Source organism: Oncorhynchus tshawytscha, linkage group LG16, assembly GCF_018296145.1.
Source record: "Oncorhynchus tshawytscha isolate Ot180627B linkage group LG16, Otsh_v2.0, whole genome shotgun sequence".
NCBI classification, from domain to species: domain Eukaryota; kingdom Metazoa; phylum Chordata; class Actinopteri; order Salmoniformes; family Salmonidae; genus Oncorhynchus; species Oncorhynchus tshawytscha.
In genome coordinates, this window is record NC_056444.1 from 52,579,991 (window position 1) to 52,607,969 (window position 27,979).

General features: G+C 42.3%; 1 protein-coding gene across 2 annotated transcripts; it reads left to right on the forward strand.

Annotated features, from left to right (window-relative positions):
- The first annotated feature begins 3,592 nt into the window (after nucleotides 1-3,592).
- On the forward strand, nucleotides 3,593-27,389 carry LOC112215895 (TBC1 domain family member 25-like). Of its 2 annotated transcripts, XM_024375366.2 has the most exons (7): nucleotides 3,593-3,765; nucleotides 9,026-9,135; nucleotides 19,497-19,651; nucleotides 21,309-21,433; nucleotides 21,562-21,753; nucleotides 22,223-22,498; nucleotides 25,553-27,389. In XM_024375366.2, the coding sequence occupies exons 1-7, from the start codon at nucleotides 3,721-3,723 to the stop codon at nucleotides 27,227-27,229; spliced, it is 2,580 nt and encodes an 859-aa protein (XP_024231134.1). In that variant the 5' UTR covers nucleotides 3,593-3,720; the 3' UTR covers nucleotides 27,230-27,389. The 2 variants fall into 2 exon arrangements, with proteins under 2 accessions (XP_024231134.1, XP_024231133.1); XM_024375365.2 differs by lacking the exon at nucleotides 3,593-3,765 and having other exon boundaries at nucleotides 8,883-9,135.
- Nucleotides 27,390-27,979: the final 590 nt, after the last annotated feature.

The following is a 27,979-nucleotide window of genomic DNA, read 5'->3' on the forward strand; positions in this document are numbered from 1 at the left end:
AGAAGCCTCCTCCCTAAGTTTGTTTTATTCACTGCCCTAGCACACTCCACCAATCCGGATGTCCTAGCCGTGTCTGAATCCTGGCTTAGGAAGACCACCAAAAACCTTGAAATTTCCATTCCTAACTATAATATTTTCCGACAAGATAGAACTGCCAAAGGGAGCGGTGTTGCAATTTACTGCAAAGATAACCTGCAGAGTTCTGTCTTACTATCCAGGTCTGTACCCAAACAATTTGAGCTTCTATTTCTAAAAATGAACCTTTCCAGAAACAAGTCTCTCACCGTTGTCGCTTGCTGTAGACCACCCTCTGCCCCCAGCTGTGCCCTCGACACCATATGTGATTTGATTGCCCCCCATCTATCTTCTGAGCTCGTGCTGCAAGGTGACCTAAACTGGGACATGCTTAACACCCCGGCCATCCTACAATCTAAGCTTGATGCCCTCAATCTCACACAATTTATCAATGAGCCTACCAGATATAACCCCAAATCCGTAAACACGGGTACCCTCATAGATATCATCCTAACTAACTCACCCTCCAAATACACCTCTGCTTTTTTCAACCAAGATCTCAACGATCACTGCCTCATTGCCTGCATCCGTAATGGGTCTGCGAGCAAACGACCACCCCTCATCACTGTCAAACGCTCCCTAAAACACTTCTGCGAGCAGGCCTTTCTAATCGACCTGGCCGGTGTATCCTGGAATGACATTGACCTCATCCCAACAGTAGAGGATGCCTGGTTATTCTTTAAAAGTGCCTTCCTCACCATCTTAAATAGGCATGCCCCATTCAAAAAAATGTAGAACCAGGAATAGATGTAGCCCTTGGTTCACTCCAGACCTGTCTGCCCTTGACCAGCATAAAAACATCCTGTGGCGTTCTGCATTAGCATCGAATAGCCCCCGTGATATGCAACTTTTCAGGGAAGTTAGGAACCAATATACACAGGCAGTTAGGAAAGCTAAGGCTAGCTTTTTTTTAAACAGAAATTTGCATCCTGCAGTACAAACTCAAAAAAGTTCTGGGACACTGTCCATGGAGAATAAGAGCACCACCTCCCAGCTACCCACTGCTCTGAGGCTAGGAAACACTGTTACAACCGACAAATCCACTATAATTGAGAAGCATTTCTCTACGGCTGGCCATGCTTTCCACCTGGCACCCTCAACTGCCCGGCACCCTCCACAGCAACCCGCCCAAGCCCCCACCCCTTCTCCTTCACCCATATCCAGATAGCTGATGTTCTGAAAGAGCTGCAAAATCTGGACCCCTACAAATCAGCCGGGCTAGACAATCTGGACCCTCTCTTTCTAAAGTGATCTGACGAAATTGTTGCAACCCCTATTACTAGACTGTTCAACCTCTCTTTCGTATCGTCTGAGATTCCCAAAGATTGGAAAGCTGCCGCGGTCATCCCCCTCTTCAAAGGGGGAGACACTCTACACCAAAACTGCTACAGACCTATATATATCTTACCCTGCATCTCTAAGGTCTTTGAAAGCCAAGTTAACAAACAGATTACTGACCATTTGAATCACATCGTACCTTCTCCGCTATGCAATCTGGTTTCTGAGCTGGTCATGGGTGCACCTCAGCCATGCTCAAGGTCCTTAACGATATCATAACCGCCATCGATAAGAGACATTACTGTGCAGCTGTATTCATCGACCTGGCCAAGGCTTTCGACTCTGTCAATCACCACATTCTTATTGGCAGACTCAACAGCCTTGGTTTCTCAAATGATTGCCTCGCCTGGTTCACCAACTACTTCTCTGATAGAGCTCAGTGTGTCAAATCGGAGGGCCTGTTGTCCGGACCTCTGGCAGTCTCTATGGGGGTGCCACGCTCTTGCTGCTGGTGATTCTCTGATCGACATCTACGCAGACGACACCATTCTGTATACTTTTGGCCTTTCTTTGGACACTGTGTTAACTAGCCTCCAGACGAGCTTCAATGCCATACAACTCTCCTTCTGTGGCCTCCAACTGCTCTTAAACGCAAATAAAACTAAATGCATGATATTCAACCGATCATTGCCCGTACCTGCTCGCCCATCCTGCATCACTACTCTGGACGGCTCTGACTTAGAATATGTGGATAACTACAAATACCTAGGTGTCTGGCTAGACTGTAAACTCTCCTTCCAGACTCACATTAAGCATCTCCAATCAAAAATTAAATCTAGAATCGGCTTCCTATTTCGCAAACAAAGCTTCCTTCGCTCATGCTGCCAAACATACCCTCGTAAAACTGACCATCCTACCGATCCTTGACTTTGGCGATGTCATCTATAAAATAGCCTCCAACACTCTACTCAGCAAACTGGATGTAGTCTATCACAGTGCCATCCGTTTTGCCACCAAATCCCCATACACTACTCACCACTGCGACCAATACGCTCTCGATGGCTGGCCCTCGCGTCATACTCGTCGCCAAACCCACTGGCTACAGGTTATCTACAAGTCTCTGCTAGGTAAAGCCCCGCCCTATCTCATCTCGCTGGTCACCATAGCAGCACCCACTCGTAGCACGCGCTCCAGCATGGATATCTCACCGGTCACCCCCAAAGCCAATTCCTCCTTTGGTCGCCTTTCCTTCCAGTTCTCTGCTGCCACTGACTGGAACGAACTGCAAAAATCACTGAAGCTGGAAATTCCCATCTCCCTCACTAGCTTTAAGAACCAGCTGTCAGAGCAGCGCACAGATCACTGCACCTGTTCATAGCCCATCTATCTACCTCATCCCCATACTGTATTTATTTATTTTGCTCCTTTTGCACCACAGTATCTCTACTTGCACATCCATCTTTTGCACATCTACCATTCCAGTGTTTAATTGCCATATTGTAATTGCTTCGCCACCATGGCCTATTTATTGCCTTATTTGACATAATTTGCACTCACTGTATATCAACTTTTTTTTCTTTTTTTCTACTGTATTATTAACTGTATGTTTTGTTCATTCCATGTGTAACTCTGTGTTGTTGTATGTGTCGAACTGCTATGCTTTCTTGGCCAGGTCGCAGTTGCAAATGAGAACTTGTTCTCAACTAGCTTACCTGGTTAAATAAAAGGTGAGGAAAAAGAAAAAAAATATATATATATATTTAAAAAAAAAAGTTTTCCAATCTAATTTAAAATGTAATTGATCGCAATCATGTCACACTAACCGTGACCATATAATAATGATAAATTGTAGATTCCAGCTAATTGTCATGCCGAAGTAAAATACTGGTGATTTAACATTCCTCTGCATGCAACAACCACAAAAAAAGATTCAGAAGCATCACTAAAGATGTAATATGTATGAGCGTCATATCCTGATTTCCATTCGTAAAAGTTGAAACTTCAATAATTTTTGGCAATATTAAAAGTCCCCATTTGTAACCAAGAAAGGTATTTTGACAAATATTTTAGTAAATCTGTACATTATATCTGTTTTCTGGTACTCAAAACATGTTAACGGAAATAAGAATTGATAATTTGACAAATTAGCTTCGGTGAAGTTCTGCAAATGTTTGAGAAGCGCTTTTATTTTGAAAGCTGATTCCCTTCAAACAGGAAATAGATCTCTTATTATCGCAGGTTTACAGGTCTGGACAAAGCGGCAACGGAAAAATACGGTTCGGCGCGATAGTTCTCGTTTTACAAATGGCTATAATATAATTTTTAAAAATTGAATACAACTATCGTGTGTTCAGTAAACTCCTAAACATGACAACTGAGGAGGAGAGGGGCGTAGTGCGTGTCAAAGTCAAGGTGAGGAATATGTGAATGATGGAATAGCAGCGGCTAGCTAGTTGGTGTACCCTTGCGTATTTTGCCAGGTATCACATTTCCAGATAGCAAGCTATTGTCAAGACTGTGGCCGACCTATTTGAGCCATTTCACATGACATTTGCGGTAGCTTGTAGCTAGCCTGCTTTGATGTTGGAACTGTTAAGCTATCCACATCATCTGCCTAGTCCAGACCAGTGCTTTGTTGTTTTTAGCATTGAGCCTACAGTTGCTAATGTCTATAGTAATGAGCAAAGTGTACAGTATGGTGTTTTGAAGACAAGAAGGAACTGGGGGGGTCAAATCTTGACGTCAGTGATCTTCAGGTCGGAAAGTCGGAGCTCAAGAACAATGCAGGAGTTTCCGACTTAGACTAACGAATTTTATGAATGTTAAAAACATTTTTCCTGTCGAGCTCGTTTCCCCCCCCCCTAGTTCCCAGTTGTCTTGAACGCGGCATTATTCTAACGTAATCTATCAACCCTCTTGGATCTTCTGACTATAAAAAGTAAATCATTGATTTAAAACAAATAAAGCTAGCTAAACAGATTAGGAATATTCGGTGATTGACAATGGTTTTACTTGCTGATGTGATGCGTTGTGGTCATGCACTAGGAAAATAATAGAAAGCAGAATTGTGAGTCAACTGAGTTTAGCAAGTCTTGACGGTTCTCTAGTAGGTTAATTGTGTTATTCCAAATAATTAATTCAGTGATTCAGAGACAGAACCCCACAGTAACGTGACAGGGTTATATAACTTTAGCTAAATAGTTTTTGTAATAGTAAAATAAAGGTAAAATAAAAAACATCACCACTCCAGGGGTGTATTCATTACGCCGATTCTGTTTTCAAAAAGTTTCGTCTGTTGGAAAACGGTTTGTTGCAAAACTTTCGCAAACGGAAAACACAAACCAGAGTTCGGCTTATTCATTATTCGTTATTCGGTTTCCGTTGCTAAATGGTCTGTCTGTTGCAAAACTTTTTGCAACGGAAGCCGTTTACTCCAAACTATAATCGTCTATAATCGAATTTTTTTGGGACAAATTGTTCCTTTTGTCCTGGTGGGAAAGGGCAGAGTGGAGTGCGATTCATTAGACAATAGTGTATTGTTTCGCACTCCATTTTCGCATAGGAGATTTGAGACACTTGAAATAAGGGCTGTGTTACGTGTAGGCTTACCCTTGTGTCTCTCGGACAAGGTCACTTTTATCAATATGTTTGGCTTTATTTACTCTCAGATTCGAATGCAATTAGCATCAAAGTAGACATCATGCAAAACTAAAAATCCCTGAAAGCTCCTGCACGTCATCTCTAGCTGACACCTTTGTTAAGAGGTATTGTCAATTTAAAACGTGCACAAGACTGTTCACAGAATTGTCCATTTAAAGAAATGTAGCCAATTTATTCATTACTATGTTAAAGCTAACATTAGAGAGATTCTTACCTTTGTATCTATTCGGCAGTCTCCTCCAGATCGTCATGGCATTTGTAGTTCTTTATGATAGCCACATTAGCAGCTAATTAGCATTTAAGCTTTGGTGGGTAAATACTGGTGAATACAGTGTATTGGGAAAGTATTCAGACCTTGAGTTTTTTCACGTTTTGTTACGTTACAGCCTTATTCTAAAATATATTAAATTGATTTTATTCCTCTTCAATCTACACACAATACCCCATAATGACAAAGCAAAAACTTTTTTTTGCAATTTTTTGCATATATACACTACCGTTCAAAAGTTTGGGGTCACTTAGAAATGTCCTTGTTTTTGAAAGAAAAGCTTTTTTCTTTGTCCATTAAAATAACATCAATTTGATCAGAAATACAGTGAAGACATTGTTAATGTTGTAAATTACTATTGTAGCGGGAAAGGGTTGATTTTTAATGGAATACATAGGTGTACAGACCCATTATCAGCATCCATCACTCCTGTGTCCCAATGGCACGTTGTTAGCTAATCCAAGTTTATAATTTTAAAAGGCTAATTGATCATTAGAAAATCCTTTTGCAATTATGTTATCACAGCTGAAAACTGTTGTTGATTTTAAAGAAGCAATAAAATTGGTTTTCTTTAGACTATTTGAGTATTTGGAGCATCAGCATTTGTGGGTTCGATTACAGGATCAAAATGTCCAGAAACAAAGAACTTTTGTTCTGAAACTCGTCAGTCTATTCTTGTAATCAGAAATTAAACATCTCTGAAGCACTCCACCAGAGCAGCACTGCCCGCTCAAGATTCTGAGCCTTCTTGGCAGGGTTGGTCCTGCAAAGCCAAAGCCCCCTAAAGGGAGAGCATCATATACAAGGAAATTCTCAAAGCTGCTAATGAGAACCTTGACGACCTTGTACCTAGCCGGTGGGGTGCCCCCACCCAGGCAGTGGCAGTGCTGGCAACACTAGGTGTAGTAACTAGAGGTCGACCGATTTAATCAGAATGGCCGATTTTAATTAGGGCCGATTTCAAGTTTTCATAACAATCGGAAATCGGTATTTTTGGGCGCCGATTTGCCTTTTTAAATTTAAAATACTTTTTATTTAACTAGGCAAGTCAGTTAAGAACTCATTCTTATTTTCAATGAAGGCCTAGGAACGGTGGGTTAACTGCCTTGTTCAGGGGCAGAACGACAGATTTTCACCTTGTCAGCTCAGGGGATGCAATCTTGCAACCTTACAGTTAACTAGTCCAACGCAATAACGACCTGCCTCTCTCTCGTTTCACTCCACAAGGAGCCTGCCTGTTACACGAATGCAGTAAGCCAAGGTATGTTGCTAGCTAGCATTAAACTTATCTTATAAAAAACAATCAATCATAATCACTAGTTAACTACACATGGTTGATGATATTACTAGATATTATCTAGCGTGTCCTGCGTTGCATATAATCTGACTGAGCATACAAGTATCTAAGTATTTGACTGAGCGGTGGTAGGCAGAAGCAGGCGTGTAAACATTCATTCAAACAGCATTTTCGGGCGTTTTTTTTGGTCGCAGCTCCTTGGTGTGCGTCAAGCATTGCGCTGTTTATGACTTCAACTCTATCAACTCCCGAGATGAGGCTGGTGTAACCGAAGTGAAATGGCTAGCTAATTAGCGCGCTCTAATAGCGTTTCAAACGTCACTCGCTCTGAGCCTTCTAGTAGTTTTTCCCCTTGCTCTGCATGGGTAACGCTGCTTCGATGGTGGCTGTTGTCGTTGTGTTGCTGGTTCGAGCCCAGGGAGGAGCGAGGAGAGGTCACAGGTACAGGAATGGCTGAAGAATTGCAACATTTGCCTAGAACTAAGCTGCAGATCGCAATACTGGGTGATTTGAAAAGCCATAGTCAATCAATAATATCATTAATGTAGCAAAAATGTTTATTTTTAATTTACAATTTGTAGAAGCTATGAGAATAAAAAAGGTTCAGTACTTTTGTGACGCATCACAGCACAGTTGAAAAATATATGACAAATAGAAATCCTAAATGGATGTTTAGAGATAGATTGGAGGGGTTGAATGGAGCGACTAAACAACAAGATAACCAATGTAAAACATATGGGATCTGTAAAATGTATATAGGTTCAGAAATTGTGAAATATCACAGTTAGAAATCAAACTGGATGGACATCAGAAATAGAGGAAGGACTAAAAACAAACTACATATAACTATTGTAAAATAGATTGTGTCTGTAAGATGTGTAAACTGAAGGTAGAAGCCTAAGTGTATGGGGTGCATAGAATGCAATTCTTTAAATAAAAAAACTATGCATTACAACTCCCACTGACAACTCTATGACAAGGACAGGTACACAGTAAGCCATAAATAATTATTTATAAATGTATCGAGTGGTAATGCAGGTTTGGAAGTCGCTAACATTGTACTCTATAGGAAAACAGTGGATTAGCCTGTGCAATTTGACAGAGATCACATAGAATAACGTTTTTATCAAACTACGGATTGCAGCACCCAAAGAAAAGACAACGGGTTACCGACTCGATGTAGGCCAAGTCGGAGGTATACTCATCGCATTTCGACTCCATTGAACTTTATGATGTAAGCTAGTGACACCTCACCTAGTAAGTTAAAAGTGGGTGTTTCTGCTGTCTTGTGGCACACACAGCCTATGCCTTATTTGGTATACAACCCATTCATTGTACAAAATAAAAAGATTGTATAAGGTCAGTCTGCCATGCATTACATTCACATTTTGTTGTTGCCTTTTGGTTTTAGACTGGTAGCCTGGGTTCTAAACTGAGAATTTAGTTACAATACATTTCTAAACTATCAGTCTGAAACCCAGGCTAGCCTTTTGATTGGAAAGGAAGAATGACATTGATTCAGTCACATGATTTTGGAGATGATTTGTGGACTACAGGAAAAAGAGGACCGCACACCCCCATTGTCATCGACGGGCTGCAGTGGAGCAGCTTGAGAGCTTCAAGTTCCTTGGTGTCCACATCACCAACAAACTAACATGGTCCAAGCACACAAAGACAGCCGTGATGACACGACAAAACCTATTCCCCCTCAGAAGACTGAAAAGATTTGGCATCGGTCCTCAATTCCTCAAAAGGTTCTACAGCTGCACCATCGAGAGCAGTGGTATGGCAACTGCTCTGCCTCCGACCACAAGGCACTACAGAGGGAAATGCGGACAGCCCAGTACATCACTGGGGCCAAGCTTCCTGCCATCCAGGACCTCTGACACCGCCTGGTACAGAAGAAGGCCCTAAAAATGTATAGACTCCAGCCACCCTAGTCATAAACTGTTCCCTCTGCTACTGCACGGCAAGCGCTACCAGAGCACCAAGTCTAGTTCCAAGAGGCTTCTAAACAGCTTCAACCCCCTAGCCATAAGACTCCTGACATCTAGTCAAATGGCTACCTAGACAATTTGCATTGCCCCCCCCCCCTTACACCACTGCTAATCTCTGTTGTCATCTATACATAGTCACTTTAATAACTCTACCTACATATGCTACCTCAACTAACTGATGCCCCCGCACATTGACTCTGTATCGGTACCCCCCCGTATATAATCTCGCCATTTTTTTTTTACTGCTGCTCTTTAATTACTTGTTACTTTTCTCTTATTCTTATCCATATTTTTGGGGGAACTGCGTTGTTGGTTAGGGGCTCATAGGTAAGCATTTCACTGTAAGGTGTATTCGGCCCATGTGACTAATAAAATTTGATTTACAGATGTTATAAAATGTGCCTACAATTAATGGTTACATTGTTTGTGATTGTTTCTCACATTCCTCAGAAGTGGGAGGGGATGCTGCCAGTGGAGCTCCGCTCGTTTGCTGTGGATCCTCAGATAACATCACTAGAGGTGCTACAGCACATCCTCATCCGAGCCTTTGAGTTAAATGGGTGAGGAGCATCAACATCATATCTACAGTGTTGTTGATTGACATGGAAAGCAGAATATCGGAGGTGCATAAGTGGGCAGCCCCAGGCATCACAGTGCTTGCTGAGTTACTACAGATCCTGATTCAGTACCAAGCTGTGTCGCAGCCGGCCGTGAACGGGGAGACTCATGAGGCGACGCACAATTTCCCCAGCGCCGTTCGGGTTAGGGGAGGGTTTGGCTGGCCGTGATGTCCTTGTCCTTGTCCCTAGGGCTTGTCGTTATGGCCAAAATATTATATCACAGTATTTTTTAAAAAATTGTACGGTACGATGGTATTTGACGGTATTTTTAGTTTTTGAATAATAAAAGTTATTCATTTGCTTTATGAGTAGTGAGTGATCGTAGGGTGGCAACACATGCATTCTAAGTGATTTCAATAAGTCTTTCTTCATTCTGTTTGTTTTATACTGTTCAATACAACTTCAACCAAAGAATTTTCAGCACTTATCATTTCAGCATTTCCTGCACTCAATTGCAGTGGTGGAAAAAGTACCCAATTTGTTATACTTGAGTAAAAGTTAAGATACCATAATACAAAATGACTCAAGTAAAAGTGAAAGTCACCCAGTAAAATACTACTTGAGTAAAAGTATTTGGTTTTAAATATTTAAGTATCAAAAGTAAATGTAACTGATGTATTTAATTATCAAGTATAAATACTTTCAAATTCCTTATATTAAGCAAACCAGATGGCACCATTAAAAATATAAATCAAATCAAATTTTATTTGTCACATACACATGGTTAGCAGATGTTAATGCGAGTGTAGCGAAATGCTTGTGCCTCTAGTTCCGACAATGCAGTAATAACCAACAAGTAATCTAACTAACAATTCCAAAACTACTGTCTTATACACAGTGTAAGGGGATAAAGAATATGTACATAAGGATATATGAATGAGTGATGGTACAGAGCAGCATAGGCAAGATACAGTAGCTGATATTGAGTACAGTATATACATATGAGATGAGTATGTAAACAAAGTGGCATAGTTAAAGTGGCTAGTGATACATGTATTACATAAGGATGCAATCGATGATATAGAGTACAGTATATACGTATGCATATGAGATTAATAATGTAGGGTAAGTAACATTATATAAGGTAGTATTGTTTATATATTTACATCATTTCCCATTATTAAAGTGGCTGGAGTTGAGTCAGTGTCAGTGTGTTGGCAGCAGCCACTCAATGTTAGTGGTGGCTGTTTAACAGTCTGATGGCCTTGAGATTGAAAAACAGCTTCTGTCTATTTTTAACCACATGTTGTAATTATGATTTGACTTGCGAATTAGAGCAAAACTGTTGGAATCATAGAAATAGAATGACTATTCTATAGTTAGAATATAATAGTGGGCACTTTGATTACAGTGTTTGAGATGACAACTAATTAAAATGCCAGGGAGGAGTTATTGTGACAGGGTAGGAACTTAAGTGTTTCCTAGGGGACCCTTGGCTACATTGGATGTTTTCTCTTAGCTACTTCATGTAGCTAACATATTCTTGCTTTGCATATTCCTCTTTGATTTAGAAGATACTGTTGCACAAACATGCTGATTTAGTTCTACACCATCACTGGTATTATCAGGATGTATTAGCTAGCTATGTTTGCTCTTACTCAGTACAATTATAAGCTATTAGCATTAGCGACTAACAATTAGCGTGTAATTAGCGCTAGTGCATTGTGTCAAGAACATTGTTGCGGGGTTGTGCGGAGGATGCATCGACCTTTGCCTCTCCTGAGTCCGTCGGAGTTCGGATCGGTTGCCAGGTGTACAATGTTTTCTCCAACACATTTGCGCCTGGCTTCCTGCAGTCAGTGCGTATCGGAGGATGCAGCGATGTGAGTCCAAGACGGTAACTACTAATTGGATATTCTGAAGGGGGACGACGACATGCACTAAGTTCGCCCTTTTATATATTGTTCTCAGTTACTCTCTTTTTGTGTTGGCATTAGTGAGGGCTGTGGCTGTCATGGAATTTTGGATGATGGTATTTGGCCAGCCACATTTTATTTATGTTATTACAAAGAATCAGGGGTTCTCTTAATTAACTTGCGCACATTTTGACGCACATTTTCTCCTTTCCTCCGCTCCTGACTGCATGTGCCGCCGAAGAAATAGTATTGGCGTCCCCGTTCAAGTCAATGATGGCATAATGGGTGGACTGGTGGCCATCGCGAGTGAACCCATAGGAACGAGACGAAGTAAAAGCAGGAAGTAAAAACCATCAATATGTGCTGTGATTTGTTGATTCAACTCAACTGTTATTACAAAGAATCAGAGGTTCTCTTAACTTACAGTATTCTAATTCCTTATTTGAATTAACATTCTACATTACCACTGTCAGGTTCTAAATGAATGAGGGATGCACAATATTTCGGTGAACATATTGGACTCGGCCGATATTAGCTAAAAATGCCAACATCGGTATCGGCTCGATGTCTAGTTTAACGCCCATGTGCAAAACCAATGTCAAAGCTGACAAGCACTACATATGCAACACAGCCATCCTAACCTAGCCTACAATGTCTGCTGTGTGGACCGAACAGTCAACAAGTCGAGCAGTCATTTGAAAGACATTTTCAGTGAGATAGCTCAAAGGCAAAATCCATTAACGCCAAGATAATGGGATTCATTGCCCTTGACAATCAACCGTTCTCTGTCGTGGGTGATGTTGGCTTTAGCCGACTGGTCGAGCACCAGTACATATGTTGCACCAATACAACCATCCTGAAAACAATGACCAGTAGAAACTGCAGTCATTTTCATTATTCTTAGCAATGATTTAGGAACCCTTGTGAGTACGTATTGTTGTCCGCCTATTGAAATTGAACTTTAGTTCATTAGAATAAATGACTAGACAGCTACTTAACCCTGTTGCCCAAAGCTAACGTCATAAGCAGACAACTAGCTTCATCTGGCTAGTGAGGCTCGACCGGACTGGGTTATGTGTTGTGAAGCTAGCCACAATAAGGATTAGACACCATACTGGAATTTGCGGTTTGCCTTCAAAATAAAAGTTCCTCTTTTGAAAGTGATGCAGAAGATTACAATTGGTGGAATCATGCCATATTCAGACTAGATAATGTTAAACAGGGTTCGAAATGTGAAGCAATGAAATGGTGTATCAGTCTTCTCGGTGACACCCACAGAACACAACTGTGAAGAGTTTACACAAATATTAGCATTGTAGCTCTTATTTCGTGACTGTGTGAAATCACCAGCCTATTGTGTGTGTGTGTGTGTGTTAATATTCATATTGCACTGTACAGCTTTACCTAACACGGAACCCAAACCGGCTGCGTGCGTGCGCCATCGTACAGACATTTATTTTGTCCCCCTACACCAAAGGCGATCACGACACGCAGGTTAAAATATCAAAACAAAAACTCTGAACCAATGACATTCATTTGGGGACAGGTCGAAAAGCATTAAACATGTATGGCAATTTAGCTAGTTAGCTTGCACTTGCTAGCTAATTTGTCCTATTTAGCTAACTTGCTGCAAAACATTTAGTCTTTCAATCACCCACGTGGGTATAACCAATGGAGATGGCACGTGGGTACCTGCTTCTATAAACCAATGAGGAGATGGGAGAGGCAGGACTTGCAGTGTGATCTGTGTCAGAAATAGGAATGACTTCTATTTTAGCCCTTGGCAACGCAGACACTCGCAAGCAGTGTGGGTGCAATAATTGAATAACATGGATTTCAACATTTGTTTTGCGATGCACGTGAAGTGTCCGGTCTGGTCAGCATGTAAGGATTGGGGATCAATGAAATGGGGTATCAGTCTACTCAATACCCAAGAGATTTTTTTCCCAACATCCTCCTTTGAGTTATCTGACTTAAACATCCACACAGTATTGTTTTTCCTCGTGAATAGTGTTCAATACACACAGGTTGATAATAAATGTGGCTCAATTCAGTTGTTTGAGTTCCGCAATAAGAGCTACTACGCTAATGTTCTCTGGGTGTCACTGAGTGGACTGATACCTCATGTCATTGATCCACAAGCCATAGGTAAGGCTGTACAGTGAAATAAGTATGCCCCCAATGCAATTCTAAAGTATAATATAGATCCAGTGTGATTTCAACAGATTTGTCAAATTAACAAATGATTGTATTTTGTTTTTTATATAACATTCCAACTCCGTTTAGCATGATCTATTCAATTATGGCATAATTCTACTATTTGTATTCATTTGCATCACTGTCAATGACATACTTTTATTTTGAAGGCTAACTACAAACTCCACTTGTGGCTAATCCTTATTGTGGTCATCTTAACATAGATGCGTCCGACCACTATTAATCAACTAAAAACTGTCTTATAAATTAGGGTTATTTTAGGGTTACAACTAGCTATGTAGTTAGCTACTGAAACAGATTGTCATTTTACTATGTTTTTTGGAAGAACATTGTTTGCATCCAGCTTTTATTATTTTTTAATGACCAACACTGTAGGTGCGCGAGACAACTTTACCAGCATCATAGCATACGTATCGATGAATCGTGACATATGAAAAACGAGTGGTAGTGTAATGACTATGTAGAAAATGAACGCATTAAATTATTATGTGACGTGCAGTCATATTCAGGGCCTGTATTATTTGACACGCAAAGACCCTAACAGCGTTCCATAGTATCAGAAGTCCTGGTTGAGAATTAAACGACTGAACAACGAAACAGCACAGCAAGTAAGTTAAATTGTTTTTAAAAGGTTTTACTGGTAATGGGGACATACAGTACTGTGCAGGAGTTTTAGGCAGGTGTGAAAAAATGCTGTAAAGTAAGAATGCTTTCAAAAATAGACATGTTGATAGATTATATTTATCAATTAACTATATGCAAAGTGAGTGAACAGTGAACTTGCACACAGTTTTTGAAGGAACTCTGCAGATAGGTTGGCCCAAACATCTTGGAGAACTAACCACACTTCTTCTGTGGATTTAAGCAGCCTCAGGTGCTTCTCTCTCCATGTAATCCCAGACAGACTTGCTGTTGATCAGGGTTCTGTGGGGGCCATATCTTCACTTCCAGGACTCCTTGTTCTTCTTTATGCTGAAGATAGTTCTTAATGACTTTCGCTGTATGTTTTGGTGTCGTTGTCAATTAAATTCTTGTAGGTACACTTGCACAAAGTCTTAGATTATGTAGGCATATAGTCAGGTGTATGATTGAACAATTATAACAAACAGGTGCTAATGATCATCAATAAGGATTTTGTAACACAATCATTAACTGAAACCGAAACAGCTGTTTAGGAGGAATAAAACTGGGTGAGGAACAGCCAAACTCGACTAACAAGGTGAGGTTGCTGAAGACAGTTTACTGGAAAGTCATATACCATGGCAAGACTGAGCACAGCAACAAGACACAAGGTAGTTATACTGCATTAGTAAGGTTTCTTCCAGGCAAAAATTTCAATGCAGACAGGGGTTTCCCGATGTGCTTTCCAAGCTCCTGAAGAAGCACAAAGAAACGGGCAGCGTTGAGGGCCGTAGACGCAGTGGTCAGCCATGGAAACTTACGGCAGCAGATGCTTAAGACACATCATGCTTACTTCCCTTCACAATCGGAAGCTGTCCAGCAGTGCCATCATCTCAGAATTGGCAGAAAATAGTGGGACCCTGGTACACCCATCTACTGTCTGGAGAAGTCTGGTCAGAAGTGGCCGTCATGGAAGACTTGCAGCCCAAAAGCAATACCTCCGACGTGGAAACGAGGCCAAGCGACTCAACTATATACAGAAACGCAGGAACTGGGGTGAAGAAACATTTCAGCAGGTGCTCTGGACTGATGAGTCAAAATGTGAAATATTTGGCTGTAGCAGAAGGCAGTTTGTTCACCGAAGGGCTGCAGAGCGGTACACAAATGAGTGTCTGCGGGCAACATTGAAGCATGGTGGAGGTTCCTTGGGCTGCATTTCTGCAAATGGAGTTGGGGATTTGGTCATAATGAATGGTCTCAATGCTGAGAAAGAAATACAGGCAGATACTTATCCATCATGCAATACCATCTGATTGGCCCCAAAATTATTCTGTAGCATGATAACGACCCCAAACATACAGTTCTTAATGCCCTTTTGCTATCTTCAGCGTAAAGAAGAACAAGGAGTCCTGGAAGTGATGGTGTGGCCCCCACGGAGCCCTGATCTCAACCTCATCGAGTCTGTCTGGGATTACACGAAGAGAGCGAAGCACATAATGCTGCCTAAATCCACAGGAAAAACTGTGGTTAGTTCTCCAAGTTGTGGGCGAACCTACCTGCCGAGTTCCTTCCAAAAACTGTGTGCAAGTGTACCAAGAAGAATTTGATGCTGTTTTGAAGGCAAACGGTGGTCACACCAAATATTGATTTGATATAGATTTTTCTTCTGTTCACTCACTTTGCATTTAGTAAATTGATAAATATAATCTATTAACGTGTCTACTTTTTTTCTTTTATAGCATTTTTTCACACCTGCCTAAAACGTGTACACAGTACTGAATGTAAATGCCAACAAAATAATTTGGTGTGTGTAACTTTTCAAGTCGGGTACGAACAAATTCTTATTTACAATCACGGCCTACCCCGGCAAAACCCGGACGACGCTGGGCCAATTGTGCGCCGCCCGATGGAACTCACGGCCGATGTTAAACAGCCTGGATTCGAACCAGGGACTGTAGTAACGCCTCTTGCACTGAGCTGCAGTGCCTTAGACTGGTGTGTGTGTGAACTATTTAACTGTACTAGAATGCTTAAGGCCACTAAAAGGTTAAATATCGGTGGCAAGGAAAATATTGGATATCGATATCGGCCAAAAATGTCATAAAATGAACCTTTATAAAAATTTCACGGACGATTAGCTCAGACCAAGTTTATTCACCCATTGATTGGGTCAATACAGCTGCATAAGACCAGACATATTCACATAAGCACAGCTATTTAACCCTTTCTCCTATTCTAAGTCTCCTACACATCTGAATAGTCAATGCATCTCTGTTGCTTGACAGAACCTTAGTGATATCTGTTCATTCTCACTTCATCTGATCTGAACTCTGCCCCAAAGTGTTCACTCCTCCCCAACTCACGGCTGTCATGTTGACTCGTACCAGACTCTTTTCCTCCCATAGGATCCCTGATGGCTAACGATAACATATCCGGACACAATGTTAACATCATACATTCCCCTTTCTCCCTCAGTGATATGAAGAAGTATATTTAATATTTTCAGAACTCAATACCATAGAAATTATTGCATCACAATACCAGGCAGCCATTGCGAGTGTACCCATGAGTTTACCAGTCAAATTACCAGGGTTTGAGGTTACAAGCCCATTCTATTCATTGTTTGCCTCAACACCTTGCTTGTTTCAGCAAGGAGCAACAGAGTTTCAAGTTAAACCATGTAATTGTAGAAACGGACTCAACTGCGCAAATTCTGGGCGTTTTTTGTTGTTGTTGTAAAGCGGTTCTGATGGTTATTTTACGGTCTTTATCCATAATCTTTGGTTAAAGGGTAATTATGCCAGCCCTAGCATTAGCACAGTATACATGATCCCAATTTTAGCTCCAAGATGCCGGCTTTTTGAAAAGCCGTAATAGTAGATTGTGCTGATTTTATTGGTGCATTGAACCATGTTGCGTGCCGTAGTTTAAACACTTCATGGATAATGCTAAAACGATGACAGCATATCTGAATTCCACCATCTTCATGCAACTTTGACCATTCTGCAGAAAATATTAGAAAGTATTGTTGTGGGAGAAAGTTTTGCCTACAGTAAAGTTAAAAAAGAAATGATGAAGAGGGACATGCATAGCATTCGGAAAGTGTTCAGTCCCGTTCCATTTTTCCACATTTTGTTACGTTACAGCCTTATTCTAAAATGGATTAAATACACATTTTCCCTCATCATTCTACAGACAATAACCCATAATGACAAAGTGAAAACAGGTTTATATTTATTTTTGCAAATGTATTAAAAATAAACATTTGTTATTTTACATAACTATTCAGACCCTTGGCTATTTTAATATTTTTTATTTATTTCACCTTTATTTAACCAGGTAGGCTAGTTGAGAACAAGTTTTCATTTGCAACTGCAACCTGGCCAAGATAAAGCATAGCAGTGTGAACAGACAACACAGAGTTACACATGGAGTAAACAATTAACAAGTCAATAACACAGTAGAAAAAAAGGGGAGTCTATATACATTGTGTGCAAAAGGCATGAGGAGGTAGGCGAATAACTACAATTTTGCAGATTAACACTGGAGTGATAAATGATCACATGGTCATGTACAGGTAGAGATATTGGTGTGCAAAAGAGCAGAAAAGTAAATAAATAAAAACAGTATGGGCTCAGACAGCAGATGTTTGAAGTTGGTGAGGGAGATAAGTCTCCAACTTCAGCGATTTTTGCAATTCGTTCCAGTCACAGGCAGCAGAGAACTGGAACGAAAGGCGGTCAAATGAGGTGTTGGCTTTAGGGATGATCAGTGAGATACACCTGCTGGAGCGCGTGCTACGGATGGGTGTTGCCATCGTGACCAGTGAACTGAGATAAGGCGGAGCTTTACCTAGCATGGACTTGTAGATGACCTGGAGCCAGTGGGTCTGGCGATGAATATGTAGCGAGGGCCAGCCGACTAGAGCATACAAGTCGCAGTGGTGGGTGGTATAAGGTGCTTTAGTGACAAAACGGATGGCACTGTGATAAACTGCATCCAGTTTGCTGAGTAGAGTGTTGGAAGCAATTTTGTAGATGACATCGCCGAAGTCGAGGATCGGTAGGATAGTCAGTTTTACTAGGGTAAGTTTGGCGGCGTGAGTGAAGGAGGCTTTGTTGCGAAATAGAAAGCCGATTCTTGATTTGATTTTCGATTGGAGATGTTTGATATGAGTCTGGAAGGAGAGTTTACAGTCTAGCCAGACACCTAGGTACTTATAGATGTCCACATATTCAAGGTCGGAACCATCCAGGGTGGTGATGCTGGTCAGGCGTGCGGGTGCAGGCAGCGAACGGTTGAAAAGCATGCATTTGGTTTTACTAGTGTTTAAGAGCAGTTGGAGGCCACAGAAGGAGTGTTGTATGGCATTGAAGCTCGTTTGGAGGTTAGATAGCACAGTGTCCAAGGACGGGCCGGAAATATATAGAATGGTGTCGTCTGCGTAGAGGTGGATCAGGGAATTGCCCGCAGCAAGAGCAACATCATTGATATATACGAGAGACTCTGAATTGAGCTCTGGTACATTCTGATTCCATCGATCATCCTTGATGTTTCTACAACTTGATTGGAGTCCACCAGTGGCCCCCATCATTCATAAATGGAAGAAAGTTGGAACCATCATGACTCTTCCTAGAGCTGACCACCCGGCCAAACTGAGCCGTCGGGGGGGAAAAGGGCCTTTGTAAGTGAGGTGACCAAGAACCCAATGGTCACTCTGACAGAGCTCCAGAGTTCCTCTGTTGAGATGGAAGAACCTTCCAGAGGGACAACCAGCTCTGCATCACCCCAACAATCAGGCCTTTATGGTAGTGGCCAGACGGAAGACACTCCTCAGTAGAAGATTCTCTGGGTTGAGGAAACCAAGGTTGAACCCTTTGACCTGAATGCCTAGCGTCACGTCTGAAGGAAACCTGGCACCATCCCTACGGTGAATCATGGTAGTGGCAGCATCATGCTGTGGGGATGTTTTTCAACGGCAGGGACTGGGAGACTAATCAGGATTGAGGGAAAGATGAACGGAGCAAAGTACAGCGAGATCCTTGATGAAAACCTGCTCCAGAGCGCTCAGGACCTCAAACTGGGGTGACTCTTCACTTTCCAACAGGACAGCAATCCTTAGCACACAGAAAAGACGTCCATGAGTGGCCCAGCCAGAGCCCGGACTTGAACCCGATCGAACATCTCTGGAGAGACCTAATAATAGCTGTGCCCTTACGCTCCCCATCTAACCTGACAGAGCTTGAGAGGATCTGCAAAGAAGAATGGGAGAAACTCCCCAAATACAGGTGTACCAAGCTTGTAGCGTTATACCCAAGAAGACTTGAGGCTGTAATCGCTGCCAAAGGTGCTTCAACAAAGTACTGAGTCAAGGGTCCGAGTACTTAAATGTGATATTTTAGTTTATTTTTAATATGTTTGCAAAAATGTCAATTTGTTTTGCTTTGTCATTATGGAGTATTCTGTTTTAGAATAAGGCTTGAATGTAACAAAATGTGGAATGTCAAGGGGTCTGAATACTTCCTGAATTCGCTGTATATGGGATGCCTTGGATTGGCATGCTTTCTAGAATAGATATCACTTTTTTTTTTCTTGTTTCCTACTTAGCAAACGCAACTTTGGCATAAGTTACCTGTCCCAGGACCGTGGAGGTGTGGAAGTGTATCTCTCTCTCCTTTCTGACTGGGATTTAGAAGCTGCTTTTGTCAGTGCAGCTAAACCTTATCTACAGCTCAAGATGGACATGAATCTCTCCGAAGACAGTAAGCAGACATTCACTTGTATAACCATTTTAGGTCATTTAGTGAAAGCTAATCTGTTTATTTTTATCTCTGTTTGTGTTCCTTTGGGTCACCACTTTAAGAACTAGTTCAGTCGTTGATTTGGTGTGTGTGTGTGATTTCAGTATTCGCCTTATTGCTCTGTATATTTTTGGGGGATATGTGTTAAATTATGCTGAACAAAAATCTAAACACAACATGGTTTCATGAGCTGAAATAAGATTCCATAAATCTTCCATATGCACAAAAAGCTTATTGCTCTCAAATTTTGGGCACAGATTTGTTTATATCCCTATTAGTGAGCATTTCTCCTCTGCCAAGATAATCCATCCACCTGACAGGTGTGGCATATCAAGAAACTGATTAAACAGCATGATCATTAGGTGCACCTTGTGCTGGGGACTCAAATGTGCAGTTTTGTCACACAACACAATGCTACAGATGTCTCAAGTTTTGAGGGAGCATGCATTTGGCATGCTGACTGCAGGAATGTCCACCAGAGCTGTTGCCAATAATAAGCCGTCTCCAATGTTGTTTTAGAGAATTTATCAGTACGTCCAACTGGCCTCACAACTGTAGACCACGTGTAACCACGCCAGCCCAGGACCTCCACATCCGGCTCTTCACCTGTGGGATCGTCTGAAACCAGCCACCTGGACAGCTAATGAAACTGAGGGTTTGCACAACCAAAGAATTTCTGCACAACTGTCAAACTGTCTCGGGGAAGCTCATCCGTCTGTCTGCCATCTGCCTGGTACAGTTGAAACCAGGATTCATCAGTGAAGAGCACACTTCTCCAGCAAGCCAGTGGCCATCGAAGGAGAGCAATTGCCCACAAGTCAGTTACAATGCCGAATTGCAGTCCGGTCAAGACCCTGGTGAGGACGATGTTGTGTTGGCGAGCGGTTTGCTGATGTGAATGTTGGGTAATGTTATGCGTTGGCATAAGCTACGGACAACGAACACTTGCATTTTTATCGATGGCAGTTTTAATGCACAGATACAGTGACGAGATCCTCTGAGGCCCATTTTGGTGGCATTCATCCACTACCATCACCTCGTGTTTCAGCATGATAATGCATGATCCCATGCCGCAAGGAACTGTACATAATTCCTGGAAGTGGAACATGTCCCACTTCTTCCATGTCCTGCATGCTCACCAGGCATGTGAGCATGTTTGGGATGCTCTGGATCAACGTGTACAGCAGCGTGTTCCAGTTCACTCCAATATCCAGCAACTTCGCACAGCCATTGAAGAGGAGTCAGACAACCGGCCACAATCAACAGTCAATAACTCTATGAAGGAGATGTCGCGCTGCATGAGGAAAATGGTGGTCACACCAGATACTGACTTGTTTTCTGATCCAAATCCCTTTTTAAAAAAACAAACATTTTTTAAGTTATTTGTGACCAACAAATACATATCTGTTTTCCCAGTCATGTGACATCCATAGATTGGGGCCTAATTTATTTAAATTGACTGATTTTTAAATATGAACTAACTAAAATCTTTGCATTTGTCGTTTGTACAGAGCATCTGTTCCCTGTTAACTTTTTTTGTATTTTAATTGTGGGCCACTCCTTCATACAGTTCCATTGATTGATCACCTTTTTCCCCCCACTTTCTTATTCCCTTAAGGTCCCATTATGGAAGACTGGGACATAATAAGCCCCAAAGATGTGATTGGTTCTGACCAGCTTCCTGGGGATAGGAGGTCTTTGGCTGCTGCCGCCCTTCCCTTCACACAGTCCCTGCTCTCACAGGTTACTGATGATGCTCTCACTCTTCACCCTGTCAGACACATTTTTTACCAGCCAGTGCTGCCTTGAGTTTGTTTGCTTACAATGACCCAGTTGGGATTCAATCTCTCGCTGTCTGTCTCTGTGTTCAGATGATGGGTCGAACACTGTCTAGAGTACAGCAGGCCTTGAGCTGGTCGTATGGGGAGGAGGTGAAGCCTTTCAAGCCCCCTCTGAGCGATGCCGAGTTCCACAGTTACCTCAACGGCCAGGGGCAGCTGTCCCGGCCAGAGGAACTGAGGCTACGTATCTATCATGGTGGGGTGGAGCCCTCTCTACGCAAGGTAATTGTACATTCACTGAGAGATTTCAACAGCAAGTCTGCTACAAATATAATTGAAATTGCTTAAATATCAAATCACATGGGGCTGAATCCTAACTTGTGTGTATCTTAAACTTTCCCCTATCCTTGCATTTATGTCAATGGGAGATTTGCGCAAACATTTGAGTTGCGATTGAGAAGGGCTTATGGTTTCCAAAACATTGATGGGAAGTGTTTACTTATGCTCTTTGGATGTTAATAATTTTCCAAAATGTGGATTAGATGTGGGAATAGAGCATTTGGGTGTATCCTTGTTGTACTTTGGAATCTAAACAGACTATCTATGTAGGTCATTCAATGTGGAACAAGAACAAATGGCACAAAGAAATGCCATTTGGTGGTAGGAGAACTATAGTTTTCTATTACTGTGTTGTATGAACGCAATGACTTTAGAGATCCTGTATGTCAAAAACCATTACCTCTGTGCCCAGGTTGTCTGGCGATACCTCCTGAACGTGTACCCCGATGGGCTGACCGGTCAGGAGAGAATGGACTACATGAAGGGCAAGACTAGGGAGTATGACCAACTGAAGGGGGAGTGGTCAGCGAGGGCCAGTCCAGAGGACCTGGAGTTCATCAGGGGCAACGTACTGAAGGACGTCCTGAGGACCGACCGGGCCCATCCCTATTACGCTGGCTCCGAGGACAGCCCCCACCTCACTGCTCTCACCGACCTGCTCACCACGTTTGCCATTACACATCCACAGGTGTGGGGATCTATTTTTAAAAATGTATTTTGCTTTCTTTTTAAATTCCTTGACATGCAGACATGCTAAGGGGTGTGGTGTTAAGTTCAGTGAACAAATGATATGCTCAACACTGGTGTTTGGCATCTTAGATTATGTGTATTTGCTATTTAGTGAGTTATGATTAGTAAACTCAGTCTGCTTGCAGTGAGTGATATGTAAGTCCAGTTGTTGGTGTTCAAATGTCAGGGCTCCAGACTGCGAACATTTAGTCGCTGTGCTAGTTATATTTATAATTGGTCGCATTGATGCGATCTGTATATTCTACATACTCACCTCACTCTAAAAATCCTATTTTTTTTAAGCTACTAAAATCATGATTTGGTCAAACAGTAATGTGCATTATCCTCATGATCCTCCTGTAATGAAAGTCTGTGCCTGTTTCGCTGGGGCCTTCTGCTGTGTTTAGCGAGCCACGCACTCCCTCTCACCCGCACACTGGGAGAAAAACATTTGTTCTGATTGTAAGCTATAACATTTCATTACTCTTGTCACTGTTGAAAAGAAGAGATTATCAGCTTTCTGTAGGTACAATTTGTAATTCTTGACTCTTAATATTGAGCTATATAGCAACTATTTTTACAGCCAATATACTTGAAATGGCTTTATGATATGTAGCGTGCTAAATGAGCATTGGCCATTGTGAGTGGAGGCCTAATTCAATGGTGTTTTTTAGGACATTGCATTTACTATTAGATTAGGGATTGTTCGGGGGGGGGTGGAATTCAACATGCTTTTGTGGCACAGTCGATTCCATGCAGGGCTATGGGCCAGAAGGTTGAGAGTTCTCCGGCCACCACAGATGAGCTCACTATCCCTGCCCGTTTCATTATACTACGGTCAGAGCCGACTGCAGACAATCAGCTAGGGGTGCATCAGATTTTTCACATTTACTTGATATATTTATGGTATAAAACATAGTCAACAAATCCTCCACCAACCCGTGTCGGTGTCTATGCACCACGCAACCAATAAGCAAAGAATAGGACGCTTCAACATCATGGTTTGCGTTTTTAACACCACAATTATACACTGTCGTGCTCAAAGAGTAAATACATCCCTCCTGACCTTGTATCGAAGGCTTAGCTTTTTGATATTTTTTTCCATTCATCAAATGGACGTTGCCCATGGCTCTGTTTGGATGCTGGAATTCTATTAAGAGTGGATGAACGTGCGCAAGTATCCTACGGGAGACTTTAGAATTCTGATCAGATAAAAACACTAACTGGTTGTGTTTATGCTGTATATAAAAGGCCATGCATTTTTCTAAGTTAAATGACAAATATTTAGGCAATATTGACGCGTCAGGTTCTAAGTGCATGAGGAATAGCCTCTCGGATCATAGAGGAAGCAGAGCGTGCATTAAGCTTTCCTGAATAACTGGGCCTGCTGGAAGCATATGTGGCCACATTATTATAGGACGACTTGGGAGAATGATGAACCGCAACAGACAGCACATCTCGGTATCAGAAGAAAAAATACAGCCAGGCTGGCCTGCTACTGTGCCTTTCTTGTCCTATAAGGCTTTGGCTCGTGAGACTCCTTTTGAAATAAAACTTATTCGCCAAAGCGTTATTAAATTATCACGTTTGGCAGCAGCAAAACAGTGAGCAGACATCCCTCTTTTGATCTATGCATTGTGCATTTAGCCAGCTCATTATTACTATTTTGGACATGCTTAAATCCCCCTCCATATATGCCCATCATGAAACGAGAAATTAGATGATGCCAGTGCAGTGACTTTAAAAAAAAAAACATTTTTTAAAAAACATTTCATTTACTTTAATGTAATCGCTGCTTGTTTTCCGTTTCACTTGATTAAAAACCAAGCCCTCAGTAGGCTAACCTTACCCTACTATAACGGAGTCTGGTTCAACAGCAATATGTCTCCTGGTGTGTCTTTTTATCCTGGCATTGCAGCCAAGTAGCCTATACACAAAAGGTGTTTAAATGGTCCATTCCTGAGAGTGCCTTGAATTGAAAATATACTGCACATTCTAAAACATGCCTACCTGCATACTTCATTGTTTCAAGTGTCCATCCTCGTTTCCAAAGAGTGCCTCATCTGGGTTACCGAAGACGCGCTCCTCCAAATGTATTTAAATTATTCAGTCCTATAACCTGTCGAGTAGACCCACCGCTGATCCAAATGGTTGCCTTGGATAGATGCAGTTAATTCGGAATGAAACATTCAAATCACAGGGCTTTAGCATCGTTATTCAAATGACATTCACTGCGTTTAACAGCATAGAGTATAATTTTGTACTTATTTTTAAACAATAATGCAATTATTCAATGCATTTTGCTGTTGTAGGATAATTGTATTGTCCCTTAACAAGTTCAATAGGGGAGCTTTTTGAGCAGCGTGTGTATCATGTTCTTTCATGCACATTGACGCACCTGGCCTCTCCACTGCCTATCAGCTATTCCTCTTTGTTCTTGTGGATTTATATTGAACATTGGTGCAGCTTTGAATGATTTGGTGTGGTATGATTACTGGTTAACCGATTTACAGATCTGGGCAAACAATCCACCTACCACTAATGTCATCTGGGTATTATGTTTAGCGTTGGCGATCTAGCTAATGTGTTTTGAGTTTCCACTTACTCAGGTGGTGAAATAGCCACAAATAAATTAGCATATGATATTAATGCACATAAAGATGTTGGAAAATTAACCTCTATTGAACAAAATACAATTCTGGAGACCTATTTTAACAGTAAAATATAAGAAAAATATCCTAATTGTCAACACAATTTATGACAGTCACTGGGTTAGGTTGCACATCAAAATATCTTGAATCATGCATTCCTGCATGGACATGTTTAGATGAAACCACTTATTTCTTGAATATCATCTCAGTAGTCTACTTACACCTCGTAATCATTCACAGTGCTTTATTAAAGCTGGGCTGGTGCCATCAACTAAAAGTTAGTGGCACCAGGGAGAAATGTTTGTCTGTAGCCCTGTATATTTTTGCTGGGTTTAATTTATCTTAACTTCTTTGTTTCATAGGTGTCGTACTGCCAAGGCATGAGTGATATTGCTTCTCCGATACTTGCCGTCATGGACAATGAGGCACATGCATTCATCTGTTTCTGTGGCATCATGAAACGCCTAGAGGGAAACTTCCGTCCGGATGGCCATTTCATGTCCGTCAAGTTCCAGCATCTGAAGCTGCTACTGCACTACTCAGACCCTGAGTTCTACTGTTATTTGGTGTCCCGCGGAGCTGATGACCTCTTCTTCTGTTACCGCTGGCTGCTCTTGGAACTCAAACGGGAGTTTGCTTTCGACGATGCCCTAAGGATGCTGGAGGTCACCTGGAGCTCCCTGCCCCCTGACCCTCCCGAAACAGAAGTGGAGCTTCATGGGCCGCCGCTAGAAACAGACCAAACCATAGTGACATGTGAGAGTGGTGTTGAAAAGAGGCCCGCCATTACAGGGGATGATGGAAATGAAGGGGAGCTGAAAGAGAAGCAGCGGAGACGACACATGTTGAGGCCCTCAAGAGAGGAGGCAGATGGGGGGAGAAAGATCAAAATGGAGGATAGAGAGAGGGAGGACAGAGGAGCCAGAAGCGAGGGTGAGGGGAACTTTGACATGCCTGACGTGGGAAAGGAGAAGGCTCACAACAACATGCCTGTTCCTTCCTTCGAGAAGCAGACCAGCTTTGGCGAGTTCAAATACTACAGTGCACGGAACAAAGACAGCTTTGATTTCGAGCAGACAGACCCACCAGTGGGTCCTGTTGAGATGGAAGCCGCCTCACACCCATGGGAGAGGGCGCCTCTTATAAAGGACATTAACAAGTCTTCCAGCCCAGATACAGAGGCGAGGAGCTCCCCAAATGGACAAATGGCCTCTCCGGTCTCCTCGTTTCCTCCTGGTCTGCCAAACTGGAAAAACGTTTCCTCTCTGTCTCCAGGCTCCACTTCCTCCCCCTCAAGTTGGAGAGGTGCCTCCCCGGACACCCCGTCACCAAAGTTCACCTCTCCCATTTTACCCAACGGAAGGATGGCGGTGCCGAATGGAACCGGAGCCAACTCACCCGCTACCCCCACAGGGAGGTCCTTAGTTTCCTCTCCGCTGTTGTCTCGAGCGTTGCTCTCCTCGCCAATTTTGTCCTTTGGAAGAGCTCTTCCTTCGCTGCCCGTTGGACCGGTGAACAAGTCCTTTTCTAGTAACCTTCAATCTCCTTGCAGCAGAGCTTTTAGCACTGCGCCTCACACTCCAAATTCAACCAAACCAGAGAATACCACCATCAAACCTTGTTCCCTGCCACCTCCTCAAGAGTTTGGCAAAGGAAATCCTTTCATGTTGTTCCTGTGCCTGTCGATCCTGCTGGAGCATCGGGACCACATTATAAAGAACGGCTTTGATTACAACGAGCTGGCTATGCACTTTGACCGCCTTGTTCGGCGACACAATCTGGGCAGGGTGATGCAGCGCGCCAAGGCCTTGTTTGCAGACTACCTGCAGAGTGAGGTATGGGACTCAGAGGAAGGGGATGAGGTCAGCTCGGATTCGCCCACCACAGTCACTGCTGCTCTGTATTCCCCGCCCCCCTCTGCCACCAGGCTTCTTTTTACCCCTTTGTCATCCCCACAACCATCCTCCCCAAACTCCACCTATAACCTGGCTGACACCATACCTTCCCCGTCACCTGTCTCCCTCTCGCCATCCTCTTGACTTCTGTCACTATATCTTCAACACACTTGCATTACACAGATTTCAAATGTCTTTTTTTATTTCACCTTTATTTAACCAGGTAGGCCAGTTGAGAACAAGTTCTCATTTACACCTGCAACCTGGCCAAGATCAAGCAAAGCAGTGTGACACAAACAAGAACACCGAGTTACACATGGAATAAACAAACGTACAGTCAATAACACAATAGAAAAGTCTATATATAGTGTGCAAATGAAGTAAGATTAGGGAGGTAAGGCAATAAATAGGCCATAGTGGTGAAATAATTACAATTCAGCAATTAAACACTGGAGTGATAGAGCAGAAGATGAATGTGCAAGTAGAGATACTGGGGTGCAAAGGGAGCAACAACAAAAATTAACAATATGGAGATTAGGTAGTTGGGTGGCTATTTACAGATGGGCTGCGTATAGGTGCAATGATCTGTAAGCTGCTCTGACAGCTGACGCTTAAAGTTAGGAAGGGAGATAAGACTCCAGCTTCAGTGATTTTTGCAATTCATTCCAGTCATCGGCAGCAGAGAACTGGAAGGAAAGCCAGCCAAAGGAGGTGTTGGCTTTGGGATGACCAGTGAGATATAGCTGCTGGAGCGTGTGCTACGGGTGGGTGTTGTTATGGTGACCAGTGAGCTGAGATCAGGCGGAGCTTAACCTAGCAAAGACTTAGATGACCTGGAGCCAGTGGGTTTGGTGACGAATATGAAGCGAGGGCCAGCCAATGAGAGCATACAGG

What these genes read in the sequence shown, in the direction of transcription:
- LOC112215895 (XM_024375365.2), top strand. Translation starts at nt 8,972, where the DNA reads ATGTGCCTACAATTAATGGTTACATTGTTTGTGATTGTTTCTCACATT. An exon ending in CACAGTCCCTGCTCTCACAG is followed by an intron (nt 21,434 to 21,561) that starts GTTACTGATGAT and finishes CTCTGTGTTCAG; the next exon opens with ATGATGGGTCGAACACTGTC. An exon ending in TTGCCATTACACATCCACAG is followed by an intron (nt 22,499 to 25,552) that starts GTGTGGGGATCT and finishes TTTGTTTCATAG; the next exon opens with GTGTCGTACTGCCAAGGCAT.